Raw genomic sequence first — 15,890 nt, forward strand, 5'->3', positions numbered from 1 at the left:
AGTACGGACATATTTACAGTAGCACCATTCCCCTGTCTACGTATGCTCGCTTCGCAAGGATGGACACTTAATGGCATGACGCCACTGCCCGATCAGTTTCCAACTACAAACTTTTTCTTAAAATAAGGCCTACTGTGTTTATTTTAGTTGTAAATGCATTATTTACATCAGTTATGCCCGTATATGACGATTGCAGTGCAGTATATGCATTGATAAGTTAAAAAAGGTAGTGCTTCGCTTTAAGTACATTTTCGGTTTACCTACTTGCTCTGGACCCATTGTGTACGTTAATGCGGGGTATTCCTGTAACATAAATTGCTGTCCAGGGAACATTTATTGATGAGCAGCTCTATCAATTCAATTAATAATAATAAAAAATATAAATAACATATAAGAAGTAACACAAAACTGAATGTCTAAAAGATCAGAATACAGTGCTGCCACAAACCAAGCCTTTACTTGGAATAGCAGTAATTTTCAAAGAAACAAGTAATGGATGCTAAGGACCTGGACACAACATGTTCTTCAGAGAAGCACTAAGAATAGTTACATTTGAGCAGAACATTTACATTCAAGTTTCTGCATTATGTTTATCTTTTTTAAGTCTTTGTATCTTCACTATGCATGAAATGGCATGCAAAGTATGCAAAACTTTATAGAAAACCAAAGATTTCAAGTTCATTTTGTTCTGTTTATCAGAAAAATTCTTGAATATATTAGCAGTTCAGTTTATAATGGTACTATGTATGATCCATGGATACCCTACACCTTTATATTTTCTTGTACATGTAGAAGTAGTGCATTGGATCTATTGTTTCAGCTAGAGTTGTACAATTCTTTTTAAAAAATCTGTTTCAGTATGCCATTAATTTTCATTATAAACGTGGTACACATTCATTAAAATCCCATTAGTTTTGGAATTCACATTAACCTTTCCTACTTTGGTTATCTTTGCTATGTTGTTCCATCACATTTGGGGTGGGGGGTGAGGAATGGTAACCACCACATTTTGTTTTTGGCCATAATGTCTGGAAACAACACATCTGGAATGTTCGGGAGGGGGGGTTGCATCTGCCAGAAGTGGCCATTGAATTTGGCTCCTGCCCCTACCAGAGGTAAGTAAGCCCCACACCCATTCCAAATGGTAAAAATAAGCAACAAATGGGTTCCATTCAGTTCAAGGGTTTTGTTTTTTTTGTTCAAAACAAATATATCCTCATGTATTCAGTGTGTTTCGGTTCCTTGTTATGTAGTCAGTTAATATGTTTGTTTATTATTACATTTATATCTCATCTTTTCTGCAAGGTTGCTTTACCTTCTGAATGTAGTCTATATTGTGAAAGGCTGATCGCTTATCTTTCATTCACACACACACATATATGATAATTTATAATGGGAATAAAAGCATATGTATGTTTTGTTGACAAAGAGACAGGTCATGGCTATACTCTGGCATGTAATTCTATACAAATTAACTCTCTATGGTGGCATTTACGGTAAGTGTTTGGTTATAAAGCCAATTAAAGGCCTTTTAACCTTTCAGGTATGATAAAATAAAGTTTTGTAAATGTGTTCTCTTCCACTTCAGATTCTTTAGAGAGCTTGAAGCAAGGCATCAGAATAATATCTTCATAGATGATATCAGTGATATTGTAGAAAAGCATACTGCATCAACCTTTGACCCATATGTGAAATATTGCACAAATGAAGTCTACCAGCAGCGAACGCTCCAGAAACTATTGTAAGTAATTGAAACTACTATTTATATCAGGGATGAGGAACCTTTTTTAGCTCAATGATGGCATTCCCTTCTGTGCAGTTTTCGGGGACAACGACATGGCAGTTGTGGATGGAGCCTGAGGCAAAACTAAGCAGGACAACAAATGTAAATTTTACCTTTGTACAGTAGGCTAGTTTCCTGGAAAGCAAAGAAGCAATATAAGAGTCTACCAACACATTCCAGACAGGCAAAAATACTCAAGGAAGGTACAAAGCAGGGCAGGTAATGAGTATGGCTTTGGGAGAGCCCCATGGGCCATATAGAGGGGTCTGGAGGACCATATTTTTCCCTAGGCTTGAGGTTCCCTATCCTGGTTGATATTCTCAAATAGATATTCTAGCGTTATTGGAATTGCCTGTAGCGGCCCTGTTCTGATTTAGGCAACTAGTTATTCAGTTGTTTGTTGATTAATGTTATAAGTTGCTTTGAATTTCTTTTTGGAAAAAAAGGTGACTAATAAATATAATAAATAATAACACATCCTGCTTAATTCAGCAGAACTCACTAAGGAAGGCAGACGGCTCTAGCTACAGAGTAAGATCTTGATTCTGCTCAAGCAATGTATTTAATGCTATTAATAGGCGTTAGAGGGAATGTTCCTATCTTGGCTTAATATGCTAAAATATGAATAAACCTTTTGTCTGTGAATGCAACCCCTTCATTTCTTTTTTTCATCTGAACTGGCCAGCAAACCAGGAAGTCTTCAATTAACTATAGTTTCCTGAACCAGAACAAGCTTCTGGTTACCACCTTCCAAACAAGTCAGGCCAACTTGAAATCATGGCTTAATATTCTGACCTTATTCTGAAGCTCTAACAGTTTTCTAGCTTACACAAAATGGGACACTATAGCCAAGTGATGACTTCATTTGTTGGTTCAAGAAAAGAGGGGAACAAAGCGGCTATGTGTGTAGACTAATAGTCCACTGAAATCTCATCTTATTAAGCAGAAATAGGAACATTTTAATGTGGTTGTAGAGTTGCAAGTTCCACATCAGGACTCTTTAATTTGTCCTATAACAAGAGAAGAGAAACGTGGTGGAAGAGCTCAGTGGCAGAGCAATTGCTTTGCTTTCAGAAAGGTCCCAGGTTCAGTTCCTGACATCTCCAGCTAAGGCTGGGAGAGACCCCTGTCTGAAACCCTGGAGAGGCTTTGTCAGGCAGTGTGGACAATACTGTGCTAGATGGAACAATGGTCTGACTCAGTATAAGGCAGCTTTCTATGTTCCTATAGGTGAGGCAGGAGAAGTAATGGCTCCAGTTTCATTTTGTATTTCTGTGCATAGGAAGCTGCCTTATACTGGGTCAGTCCATTGGTACACCTAGCTCAGTATTATCTACATCAGGAATAGGGAAGCTCAGGTATTTAAAAGTATAGGCACAGTTTCTGGGAATGTATTTGAAAAATGTAATAATATGAATCTAATAAAGTTTATTTTATAAGTAACTACTAAATTAATTCTGTTTTTATTTAAAAAATGCTGTTTTTGGGTAGAGCTACAAATCCAACTTTCAAGGAAGTGTTGTCACGGATTGAGTCCAAAGAAGAGTGTAGGAACCTTCCTATGATTTCTTTCCTGATTCTCCCAATGCAAAGAGTTACGCGACTTCCATTGCTGATGGATGTAAGAGCAACATATTTTTAATTCTCTTTCTGCCATATTTGTCTCTGTGTTTAAGGTCTGTTTTAGAAACCATTCTTTGTTTATCATCACCATTTTAGCTCACTTTCTTATTTGAGTTGAATGCTCTTTCATTAAGAAAAATGCTGAGTTTTCCTATTCATTTTTGGCACCAGTGTACATGGCACTATGTACCCTAAATTGGAAAGTCTAACTCTGAATTATTGTACCTCGTATCTGCTCAAGCATGATACCGCTGGTGTGAGTGAAACATTCTTTTAGGCAGTCTAGATCCCATTGACCTCTGTGAATAGGATTTATTTATTTTATTTTTTTATAAAAGTATTGCTGTACTACCAAATCATAAAATATCAGGGCAATTTACAATGTTAAAACATAAAACATCATTTAAAATAAAGATGCAGACAACCATGAAGGTGGCTGGGGTGTTTTTTAAACAGCTGCAAAGGATTGTAGCTATTGTTTCCCTGAACTTTTGCTACTTGATGGGCTTTCCTTCTTTTCCTGTATAGTGCTGCTTTTTTGAAGGATAAGGCTATCAATAGCTACAGATCATGATGGTGAATATACTACTTCCATACTCAGAGGTACCAGGCCTCTATATACTAGTTGCTGGGACAACAGTGGGAGAGGACTGTTGCCTGTTTGAGGGCTTCTCATGGACATGTGGTTGGTCACTGTGGAAACCGAGATGCTGGACGAGATTGGTCTGATCTAGTAGGGCTCTTCTTATGCTTTTATGTTGGGCCAGTTTTTTTACTATGATAGGAATTACATAGTTTGCTCATCAAATGCTGCAGCAATGATTATTATATTTGAACTTCACAAAACTATTCTCAGTTGAAGAAGGGCAATAATGTGGAAGAGGTGTTCATAGCAGTTACAGCTGCAAGTAAAATAATCAATTTTACACCAGTTGTCACATTGCTAAAGTAATGTCCCATCTGCTAGGTTGTAATTAGGAGAAAGCACTAATTTACTTCTGTGAAAGCATTAATTCCAGAATTCATATAAAAGGCACTCAAATTTAAGAAATCTAGTTATGAAACAGTTCTTAGTGATTTTAACTTAACTGCTAACATACATTTTTTTCTAATAAATTACTCTGTGTCATTGTCTTAACCTTAACACTCTTGATAAATAAATCCTCATCCAGATTATTTAAAAACTGATAGTATCTAGCAAGCAGAAATGAACTGAAAGCTAAGGATGTGGTCCAGTTAGCACTGAGCACATTGAACTTCCATTGAATTCAGTAGTGATTAACTTTGGCTGAATCATGCCCTAATCTTGCTTTCCTTTGTCTTCTGTCTTTTACTGTTGTTGTTGTTGTTGTTAATAATAATAATAATTTAATTTATGGATTTCACATGAGGCATCCCAAAGTAAATATAATTATAATTTATTATAATTATAATAAAATAAAAACATACACAGAAATATTGCATGAGTAAAAACAGCTAAAACTTTTGCATTGTATTTAAAATAACACACTACATAAAATTCAGTAATAGGCAAAAAACCTAGCGGTTTAAGAATGTACCTATAGCTCACAGATATCTCTATCAAACTTTAAAAAGCAGGGAAATTGGGCAGGTATAGTGAATGCACCAGGGGAGCAGGACACCTAACCTACTATAGCATTCACTATATCTGCCCAACTTCCCTGCTTTTTAAAGTTTGATAGAAATATCTGTGGGCTATAGGTACATTCTTAAACCGCTAGGTTTTTGCCTATTAGTGAATTTCTCTTTTTAATCCGGGAAGTAAGAAATGGGATCCTGTGCAAGCTTACCAAGAATAGATTGATCATTTGCATGCTTATTGAGTTCAGTGGGATTCACTCCCCTGCAATCATGCTTACTATAGGTGAAACTGACCACAGGGGATGGGGAGGGGAGGAGGAGGAGGGAGGGGATGAAGGGCAAAGGGGAGGAGGGGGATGGGAGCAGGCAGGAGGGGGAGGGGAGCAGGCAGGAGGGGGAGGGGAGCAGGCAGGAGGGGGAGGGGAGCAGGCAGGAGGGGGAGGGGAGGAGAAGGACAGGTTTGATCATTTGCATGTTTGTTGAGTTCAGTGGGATTTACTACTGTGCAATCATGCTTAGGATAGGTGAAACTGACCGGGGGGGGGAGGGAGGGACGGCTGGAGCGGACAGGAAAAGAGAAAGAAGAGAGGAGGAAGGGAGAGGAGAGGGGAAGGAGGGGAAAGCCAGGTCTGATCATTTGCATGCTTAGTGATTTCAATGGGATTTATTCCTATGTAATCATGGTTAGGATAGGTAAAACTGACCATGGGGGAGGAGCAGGGGAAGAGGAGAGGAGAGGGAAGGAGAAAGGGAGGGGAGAGGGGAGCGGAAGGAGAGGGAGGGGATTGGAGGGGGAGAGCCAAAGGAAGGGGTAGAGGAGGGCAGGTTTGATCATTTCATGCTTATTGAGTTCAATGGTATTTACTCCCGTACAATATGCTTAAGATAGGTAAAACTGACCATGGGGAGGGGGAGGGGGAAGGAGGGGATTGGGGGAGGGAAGGGGCAAGAGGGAGGGGATAGGACGGAGGAGGAGGGAGGGTGAGTTTGATCAGTTGCATACTTTTGGAGTTCAGTGGGGTTTATTTGTGTGCAGTCATGTTTAAAAATGGAAACAGACTGCCTTCAAGTCGATCCCGACTTATGGTGACCCTTTGAATAGGGTTTTCATGGTAAATGGTATTCAGTGGTGGTTTTACCATTTCCTTCCTCTGAGGCTGAGAGGCAGTGAGTGGCCCAAGGTCACCCAGTGAGTTTCATGGCTGTGTGGGGATTTGAACCCTGGTCTACCAGGTCATAGTCCAACACTGACCAGGGGGAGGGGCAGGGAGGGTAGGAGGAGGGGGGAGGGGGGAGATTAGATGGGTGGATACTGAGCAGAGGGGAAGCCCCTTTCCTTTCCAAAATGAAAACATTGTGAACAGTATCATTGCTTTTCAGGGTTTCCCCCAACTTTTTATTCTACAACAGGCACATGTAGCCTCCCACCCAAATTTAAACCAAAGCTGTCCCTGGCCACATCCACACTAGACGTTTATTTCACTTTAGACAGTCATGGCTTCTCCCAAAGAATCCTGGGAAATGTAGTTAGTGAATGGTGCTGAAAGTTGCTAGGAGGTGCTCTGTTCTCCTCACAGAACTCCAGTCAGAGCGACTGACTATTAAACTACTCTGGCCACTGGACCTCTGTCAGGAGAATAGCTGTTTTCTCTCAGCACACTTCACAAACTACACTTCCCAGGATTCTCTGAGGGAAGCCATGACTGTCTCACTTGAAATCAAAGTCTGGTGTGTGTGTGGCCCCCTGATTAGGCAAGCCCAGTAGCTGTGAGTCTGGCTTTTAGAACAGTGACAGTTGGTTCTTACTGAGCATGCCCGATGTTATCATTGAGTTCAATGCAAAATTTATTAAATTTATTAAAAATCAGCCATGCTTTTTTTAAATTTTAAACTGCAGGAGATGAAGGTCAGAGTATGGGGCAACGTCAGTAACAGGATTACAGGTCCTCTGTGAACATAGCTGATTTTTAATGAATTTCAACAGATTATGAGAACTCTCAGAGAAAAAAGTCCAAATGGGGTCTGATTTTCTCTCTCTCTCTCTTTAGACTTTGAATTCTCGATTCTTTCTGACTGTTTTGTTTATCGCCATGAAAATTGAGAGGGTTGTTAAGCAAGCGTTTCTGAGTTCAGGACTATATGTTTTGTAAGGTTTTGTTTTGAAATGAGCTTATGGGAAGCATCAGAATGGCCTGGGGTCATTTTCAGTTTAACATTGTGGAATGTGAAAAATCCATGCTGACTATAGTATACAGCCACTCTAGTGACTGTATAATCCATGCTCATCTAATACAGATACCAATTTTGATAAACGTCTTCACTTAGAAATCTTGTTGACAGAGGAATGTCTTCAACAGATGCTGACAGGACAATAGAGAAAGTGCCTGTCTGATACCTAATGGGAGGGAGTTCCAAGGGTAGGTACTGTCATGTTAAAGGCCCAATTTTGACATCAAGTGGAATGGACCTCCTGTTAAGATGGTATCTGCAGCATGCCTCTTCTGCAGAACGTAGTGATCATTTGGGTATGTAGGGGATGAGATGATCTTTTAGGCATTTCATGGTGCCAATCTGTACAGGGCTTCATATACCACCAGCAGGTCCTTGAACTTCACCCAATAGCAGTCAGTGTAGTTCTTTTAGCAGCAGTGTGATATAACGGCGATATATTAAACTTTTAAATTATCGAAGTGTTGCACAAAATCTGCCCTTTTTCCTTTCAAGAAACTTATTACTGTCCTAGTTTAACAACTGAGACAAAATCTAAACTGAAAAGGTCCAAGTGGCTCTTGGCCACTCAATGAGTTTTCTGGGAGACGGAGATGGATCTCCTGCCTCCATCCCTCTCTATGCTGAACTACACTAGCTCTGTTATTCATGAAGACCTTTTCTGGCGAGATTAATTTTGATCACGTCTGTGTGCCAGCAATTCTGGAATCATTATTCCCTGTATTACATTCAGTCTCTAAAAACAACACATTACCAGGGAACTGTTTTATAGGTTTTGGCTTCGCTCACAAAAAAACATACTACATCCTCCTTGTCATTAGAAACATATCAGTGCAGGATGTTTGCTTTGGTGCTGCTTTGTTTTCATAGCTTGGTTATGAAAGCAAGTCTACAAAATGTTGATGTAATGATCAGACTGGTTTTACTTTTATGGTGTTCCTCAGACTGATAAATTTTTGAATTGCATCTGCTATCTTACAAGTTCTAAATTGTAAATATCTCAAATGCTTCACTAATGAAATATGTGAAATCAGTTCCTTGTTAGAGTTGACATGGGGTGGGGAGGGGGCATTTCCACCTCAGTGTAGGAAAAGAAGAGGGGAAGAGAGTATGCTAAGCATAACTGAAAATGGGGTTCTGGGACCTCTTCTTGGAGGAGGTAAATCAAAATGACAATCTTTCACTCCCATATGGAGCTGGTATTAAGCTTTGGGACTGAGATTCAGATGAACAGTACTTCTTGAATCAAAACAGCATACCTTACCACGTACCCTTTGGTGCTCTAGGAGGTGGCATATTTAGATTCCCTATAATGTTGAACTCTGCAACTTCATTCTACATTGCAGATTTGCAATATAAAAAGCCATATTATGATCCTTAATTTACACATCTCTAAACAGGCTGACTCTTTGTTTCAGACTATTTGCCAGAAAACGCCTAAAGAGTCACCAAAATATGAAGTTTGCAAACGAGCTTTAAAAGAAGTAAGCAAGGTATGTTTAGATTCTCTGTTCTGTATCCATTGCCCATAATTTCCTATATAACTTTTTGACATTTTGCTGCAGACCTATCATGCACATTTACTTGAAGTGGTTCCATGGACTACAATATCCACCTACATTTCCATCAAAATTAGATGAGGCAATTCTATTCTGATTTTTTTTTCTTTTTTAGTCATTGTACAAAGCTGGACGTGGAGAACAACAGGGCTCTTGGTGTAAAGAGTTTTTAACATAGATATATTTAGAGCTAGAATCTTGGTTGAAATGCTTGCTAAATCAGTGTACCATTGTTGTAATGTTACATGGCCTGAATCTTTAATGTTCTGGACTGTGCTTAACCCTGGCGATTGAGTCTCTTGCTCGCCCTGAGATGAAGAGAAGTCTGGAGAAGAAACAATGCTCAACACGCACATCTAAAAGTCATTCAGCAAAAGCAGTAACATTGATCCCCAACGAACTTCCACTGTCTGGAACTCAGTGAATAGTGCTGTCATAAACCTGGTGCTCATCTTATCTACATGTTCTGGGATTCCCTGAAGTTGTGCAGTGAAAGCTTGAAGTAGAGTTTAGGATTAGTCATACTTTATCTGCTACGTTATATTTTTCAGCCAGTAATTTAATTATAGGCAATATATTGGGGTCCACAAATTTTGGCTTGACTTACTGATCCCTGTACAGGCATACCCCGCTTTAACGTACGCAATGGGACTGGAGAGTGTACTTTAAGTGAAAATGTACTTAAAGTGAAGCAATTATCTTCACTTGTACTGCACACAATCACCACTAGATGGCAGCGGCGTCATGCCAATAAAGTGTCCATTTTTGAGAAGTGCGCGTACTTTAAGCGGGGTATGATGGAGCATGTACTTTATAGCGAGGCTACTTTAAGTGAAGCTACTTTAAGCGGGGTATGCCTGCATTCCCTGTTGCATCCACCAAGAGATCGTAACAAACAGCCCTGCCGGCTCAGACCACAGGCCCATCTAGTCCAGTCAGAAGCTGGTGGGAAACCAGCAAGCTGGACATGAGCACAACACTCTTTCCACTTGTGTTCCCCAGCAACTGGTATTCAGAAGCATACCACCTCCAATACTGAAGGCAGTACACAGCTGTCATGGCTAGTAACCATGAATACCTTATCCTTCAGAAGTCTGTCTAAATCTCTTTTAAAGCCATTCAAGTTGATGGCCATGACTACATCTTGGGGTGGCAAATTCCATAATTCCAACTGTGCCTTGTTGGGGAAACAAGGGGTGCTTGCACTGTGCAAGAGCCTTTGGCAAAAGGCACAAGTAGTATGTCACTGCTGCAGCCTTCTGCAAAAGCCCAATTGGAAAAGGAAACTCCTCCTCCTTTCCTCTCCTCAGTTCTTCATACAGGAGCTCATGACTTGGGCTTTTGTGGAAAGCAGCGGCAGCATTTCTATGATGCAGACATTCAGTGGTAACTGAGAACTTGTATAAGGAAAGTGGTTTGTCTGTTGCTGCAAAGGCCAAGCATATGGTTAAAGAAACCACCATTCATATGCAAACACTTTCTCTCACACAGACGCTGTTCTAGAACAGGAGTGGGGAAGCTGTTGCCCTCCAGATGTTGCTAGAGTACAACTCCCAGAATTTCTGGCCATGGGTCATGCTGACTGATGAGAGCTGGAGTCCAACAACATCTGGAGGGCTACAATTTCCCATTTCTATTCTAGTGCAGTGCTTCTCAGACAGCAAGCCAGGACCCACCAGCGGGCCTTGAGCCACTTATAGCTACGCCTCAGTGCTGCAGCCTGCCCAGTGTTTCCTCACTTGCCTGCCCCAGCTCTTAGCGTTTTGGTTGTACCAGTGTCAGTATCAGCAACTTCCTGCATGCTGAGTAAAGATGGCCAGGAGCAGAGAAGTTCGGGGAGCGAGGGGGAAGGAAGGTCTCCCTTCTCTGAGGGAAAGGGCCAGAGGAGGTATTGAAGCACATTAGAAACGGAGATAAAATATTAATATTTATTATTATTAATTATAATTAGTATTATAAATAAAATGGGAATAGAAAGGAAGGAGATAAGAGAGGAAAGTTGTTTTAGGAAGAAGAAGTGACTATGAAAGGACCAAGGGGAAAGCAGTGAAAGAAACTGGCAGTTTGGGGAACACGGAGATAATGTACAAGTTGAGTATAAAACAAGCATGGGTGAAGAAATTACAGGAGATGGGTAAAATGCTTTGAGAGCCATGGGTGGGAAGGGAAAATATAACAGATAAAGCCTTCTCCACTTACAGTCTGTGGATCAGCAAATTCTGCCTACAATGGGTTGACTGAGTCATGATATCTTCAGAGCAAATGTATGTACTTAGTTTAAGGAAACCTGACCTATGGAACTTCTTGTCACAAGGAAAATGCTGTAGCAAAGAATTTGGCAATTTCCAAAGATGGACTTGATATCAATAGAAAATGATGTCAGTAATTGCCAACTTATTATGCAAACATCTGCCTCCATCTACCACCATTTTGTGTCTGATGGGCCTCTGTAGCTTTCAGCCATTTTGAGTGGTCCTTGGGTATAGATAGAAAGTTTGAAAATCTCGAAGAGGAAAGGACATGTGGCTTCTCTTCTGCTGTCTTTGCTGAATATGCAAGCACCCTCCTTACACAGGTGAAGGGTGCTTGCTACTGGCAAACAAATGTGTGAATTTATAGAGCCCTAGCTACTTTGCTTCCTTATGGGCACTTCCAAAATTCCAAATATTGTGGATTCCTAGAGTTATATTAGTAGTTAAGACCTTCTTTCCACTTTTTAAAATGTGATGTCTCTATTGCCTTGCAAATATCTCCACTGTTCATCTACTTCTGTCTACTCTCATTTGTATATAACCTGATTAGCTGCCCTATAGTTCCCCCTCCTCATTTTGCTTGTGAGTTCAGGAGTAGGAAGGATGAGCTGGGACTTCAGGATAGTTCCTCTGTTAATTGTTTATTATTACAACAAAATCAATAAAACAGTAATAAATACAGATACATTTGAAGGTCAGGGCCAGTTATCTTTTGGAAATATGCATTCCAATTTGTTAAAGTCAGACTGTGCCTAAGGCCATATGCTTTCTTGACTACTCTTAAGTTATTTATATGCAGATAGTTTTTCTCTTAAAACATTGAGATTTACAAAGGGGAAAAAATATGAAATAGGTTAATTCAAACATAACTATTGAGGGACTGGCTTTACATGTTGATGCTACAAGGTTGTATCATGCAGCCCATATTGTTAGAGTCACTTGTGAGAACAGCAGAGTGATGTGCATGCAATTCAGACAAGGGAAAGGGAGAAGAAATTTTATTTGCCTTGACTAGTGCTGCTTCACCCTGTGTGGGTGCCTCTAAATTATCACTGATAAGCATGACTTTTATCTTTGGCTCATAAAAATGCTTCTGATGGCTTCCTAACAGTTTGCCAAATAGTTCTCAGGCAAAAGAGACCCCTAGGGCCTTTTAAAAAAGTCTTTATCTTCATCTTTTCCAAATTACTCATTACTTGCACTGAATTCATTGGCTACTAGGGAGAAAATAGCTTAATATGCCTCCTACACACAAAATCGCTAGAAATAGAAATTGCTAATATGACTGCTTTCTATCACAGTAACTCCAGGTGGATTCCCCCCCCCCAGAAAATAGGGGGGGGAAATAACACAATGAATCCACAATAAGGACATAACATATAGATCACTTGGTTTTATCCTTGTTTTAGCATCATTAGCAAAGATGACAGTGTTTGTTATCAATGTCTTAATGATGCTTTTCATTAAACTGGCAAACAGGGAGAATCAATGGTATGAACTATTATGGTTCAAGAATTTTGATAATTGCTTTTGGGGGGAAAAAGAGTCAAGAAAAAATATTACCAACTTCCCATTTGTTCCCTCCCCCAAAGCCCGCGTTCTGAATACTCATTTATAGAAATATCTATATACCATCAACTTGTGTGAAAGATCAAGGTGGTGTAAGATGTATACAATAAAATCACTGGTTAATCAAGAAATTTGAATAAATGCAAAAGCCTGTTGGCAAAAAAGGTCTTCAAGAGACACCTGAAAGTCAATAGTCCATTGGAGATTGTGTTGAAACGCTAAATGTTCGATGTTCATTTAAAAATGTTAATAATATATATCAGTGGTATTTTATATTTTTAAAATATTTCGCTGGCCTGGTTCAGATGTGATGCTAAACCATAGTGATTTGGGAACAATTTTGGGTGAGGCTTGGGCTCATGTGCTTCCCCTTCTGCTCTCCTGCAATGCCGCCATAAGGAGATTTGAAGTATCTGCTTTCATATTTAAACCAATTGCTGTTTATTGTTTCATTTGACAAGAACAAAACTGTGGTTAGCTTATGGTTTATTTAAACAAAGTAGCTACAAACCAATGTTTCTGATTCTAGCTTGTTTTAATAAATCATTGTTGAAAAAGTTACCCAGAATTCCCAGTTCAGATGTAATGAAAAATTTTGGTCCATTTAAACCAGGAGCCAGTGTTTCCAATCTCCTTGCCATACTTACAGTAGACAATGGAGGAGGATCTATGTGAGCTAGAGGCTTGACCAAGTTCATTCTTGTAGCACTAAATTAAGGTTTAGCATTATATTTGAACTAGACTACTAGCCTTGCATACTTTTTAAAAATCTTACTGACTTCCAAAAAACAAACAAAAATGTGTGGCTGTGCTTTGTTAATATGGTTTATTAAAATAATACAATAGCACAATTGCATTAACTTTTCATATTCAATTGTAGAATCCACAATGTCTCCCTATTTAATGTCTAATCTTAACAAAGTTGAGTCAGGGGTCTTAAAACTGGCTGGAATGCACCCTTTGTGATTCCCATACATGAAGTGACATTTTACTTTGCCTGGTTTACATTTCCCATTGCAAGACTCTCCAAGTAGTAGATAAAAGAATAAATTAATGTCATGGAATAAAGAATAAAATGATGAATATTTGAGTCAAGCTCAGAGTGTAGGGAGTGCATTAATACCAACTTGGGCTTCTATCTTTCCTTGAAATGCCCACATTTTGTGTCCAAATGCTTATCTGCTATTCTTCATAGGACTGAGGGTAGAATTACATGTTATGAGACAAATAGGATCGGTATTGGGACCTGTACTTTTCAACTTGTTCATTAATGACCTAGAATTAGGAGTGAGCAGTGAAGTGGCCAAGTTTGCTGACGACACTAAATTGTTGAGGGTTGTTAAAACAAAAAGGGATTGCGAAGAGCTCCAAAAAGACCTCTCCAAACTGAGTGAATGGGCAGAAAAATGGCAAATGCAATTCAATATAAACAAGTGTAAAATTATGCATATTGGAGCAAAAAATCTTAATTTCACATATACGCTCATGGGGTCTGAACTGGCGGTGACCGACCAGGAGAGAGACCTCGGGGTTGTAGTGGACAGCACGATGAAAATGTCGACCCAGTGTGCGGCAGCTGTGAAAAAGGCAAATTCCATGCTAGCGATAATTAGGAAAGGTATTGAAAATAAAACAGCCAATATCATAATGCCGTTGTATAAATCTATGGTGCGGCCGCATTTGGAATACTGTGTACAGTTCTGGTCGCCTCATCTCAAAAAGGATATTATAGAGTTGGAAAAGGTTCAGAAGAGGGCAACCAGAATGATCAAGGGGATGGAGCGACTCCCTTACGAGGAAAGGTTGCAGCATTTGGGGCTTTTTAGTTTAGAGAAAAGGCGGGTCAGAGGAGACATGATAGAAGTGTATAAAATTATGCATGGCATTGAGAAAGTGGATAGAGAAAAGTTCTTCTCCCTCTCTCATAATACTAGAACTCGTGGACATTCAAAGAAGCTGAATGTTGGAAGATTCAGGACAGACAAAAGGAAGTACTTCTTTACTCAGCGCATAGTTAAACTATGGAATTTGCTCCCACAAGATGCAGTAATGGCCACCAGCTTGGACGGCTTTAAAAGAAGATTAGACAAATTCATGGAGGACAGGGCTATCAATGGCTACTAGCCGTGATGGCTGTGCTGTGCCACCCTAGTCAGAGGCAGCATGCTTCTGAAAACCAGTTGCCGGAAGCCTCCGGAGGGGAGAGTGTTCTTGCACTCGGGTCCTGCTTGCGGGCTTCCCCCAGGCACCTGGTTGGCCACTGTGAGAACAGGATGCTGGACTAGATGGGCCACTGGCCTGACCCAGCAGGCTCTTCTTATGTTCTTATGTTCTTAAATATTCTGTCTAATAACGCTAATGTGGTGGCTGGAGGGGCTGGCATGGCATTTGTAGGGGAGAATCAGCAGGTGGGAGGGGGTAAATGCTGCCAATAATTTATGCCTGGAAATGTCTCTAGGCTGTGTTTTTTTCAGCTGAGATTTAAGCCTGGAAGGAAGCCTGGTTAGAGGAGAAAACAGAATGGGGGAGGGTCTTTCTAGAGAAAAACCACCCAGTCCTGGTCGAAGATTGTCCCCTGCAAATGACCACCCTGTATTTGTGTTTGGAAAACATGTTTGCCAAAGTGGCACTTAATCTGGGTACTAAATTGTGCATAAAGCATATGTAGAAGTTATGCTTTGTGATGGGAGGGGCAAAAGGAAGCTGTGTGATGGCAGGCATAATGGTGAATGAACAATCCCTTCCCCAGTCGCACTAGTACATAAAGATATGTGTAAATACAATGACAATATAGTTATATAATGTCATTTATTAATTTTAAAGCAAGGGCATGCAAGTTCTAGAACTCTTGTGGAAGTGTGTCGTAGGCAGTTTCTTAGACATTACATTTTAATTAGTCTGAAAAGATTCTCAGCTACACCCCTGTGTTTTCAGAAATAACGTGAATAACAATTCTTATTGATGGAATATAAATTGTTTGTGGAAAGGACTAATTCATGATAAGTTATCTGCAAAGTAAATGTTTTTCAAATGTCTTTTTCATTGTTCTGAATCTCTGAAAAATAGTGCATTGTAAGGAGAAGCAAGAAAGTTTGCAATACTGAATACAAATACTTCAGATGAATAAAATGTGTTCTTTCCCAGTTGGTTCGCCTCTGCAATGAAGGTGCTCGAACAATGGAAAGGACAGAAATGATGTACACTATCAATTCCCAGCTGGAATTCAAAATCAAGGTGTGATATTTTCCTTCATACTTTTATTGTGCAAACTTT

General features: G+C 39.8%; 1 protein-coding gene across 4 annotated transcripts in view; it reads left to right on the plus strand.

The window, feature by feature from the left end:
• The window catches only part of ARHGEF26 (Rho guanine nucleotide exchange factor 26), a 105,870-nt gene that overhangs the window by 55,817 nt on the left and 34,163 nt on the right, over positions 1–15,890 (plus strand). For 3 of the 4 annotated variants that reach the window (XM_061637093.1, XM_061637095.1, XM_061637094.1), the window contains exons 7-10: positions 1,589–1,741; positions 3,275–3,404; positions 8,656–8,730; positions 15,762–15,851. In XM_061637093.1, coding sequence (XP_061493077.1) covers positions 1,589–1,741; positions 3,275–3,404; positions 8,656–8,730; positions 15,762–15,851 — 448 coding nt within the window. The remainder of the gene's footprint in view (positions 1–1,588; positions 1,742–3,274; positions 3,405–8,655; positions 8,731–15,761; positions 15,852–15,890) is intronic. The other variant, XM_061637096.1, reaches the window with a different exon arrangement.

This window comes from Rhineura floridana, chromosome 7, assembly GCF_030035675.1.
Source record: "Rhineura floridana isolate rRhiFlo1 chromosome 7, rRhiFlo1.hap2, whole genome shotgun sequence".
Taxonomy (NCBI): domain Eukaryota; kingdom Metazoa; phylum Chordata; class Lepidosauria; order Squamata; family Rhineuridae; genus Rhineura; species Rhineura floridana.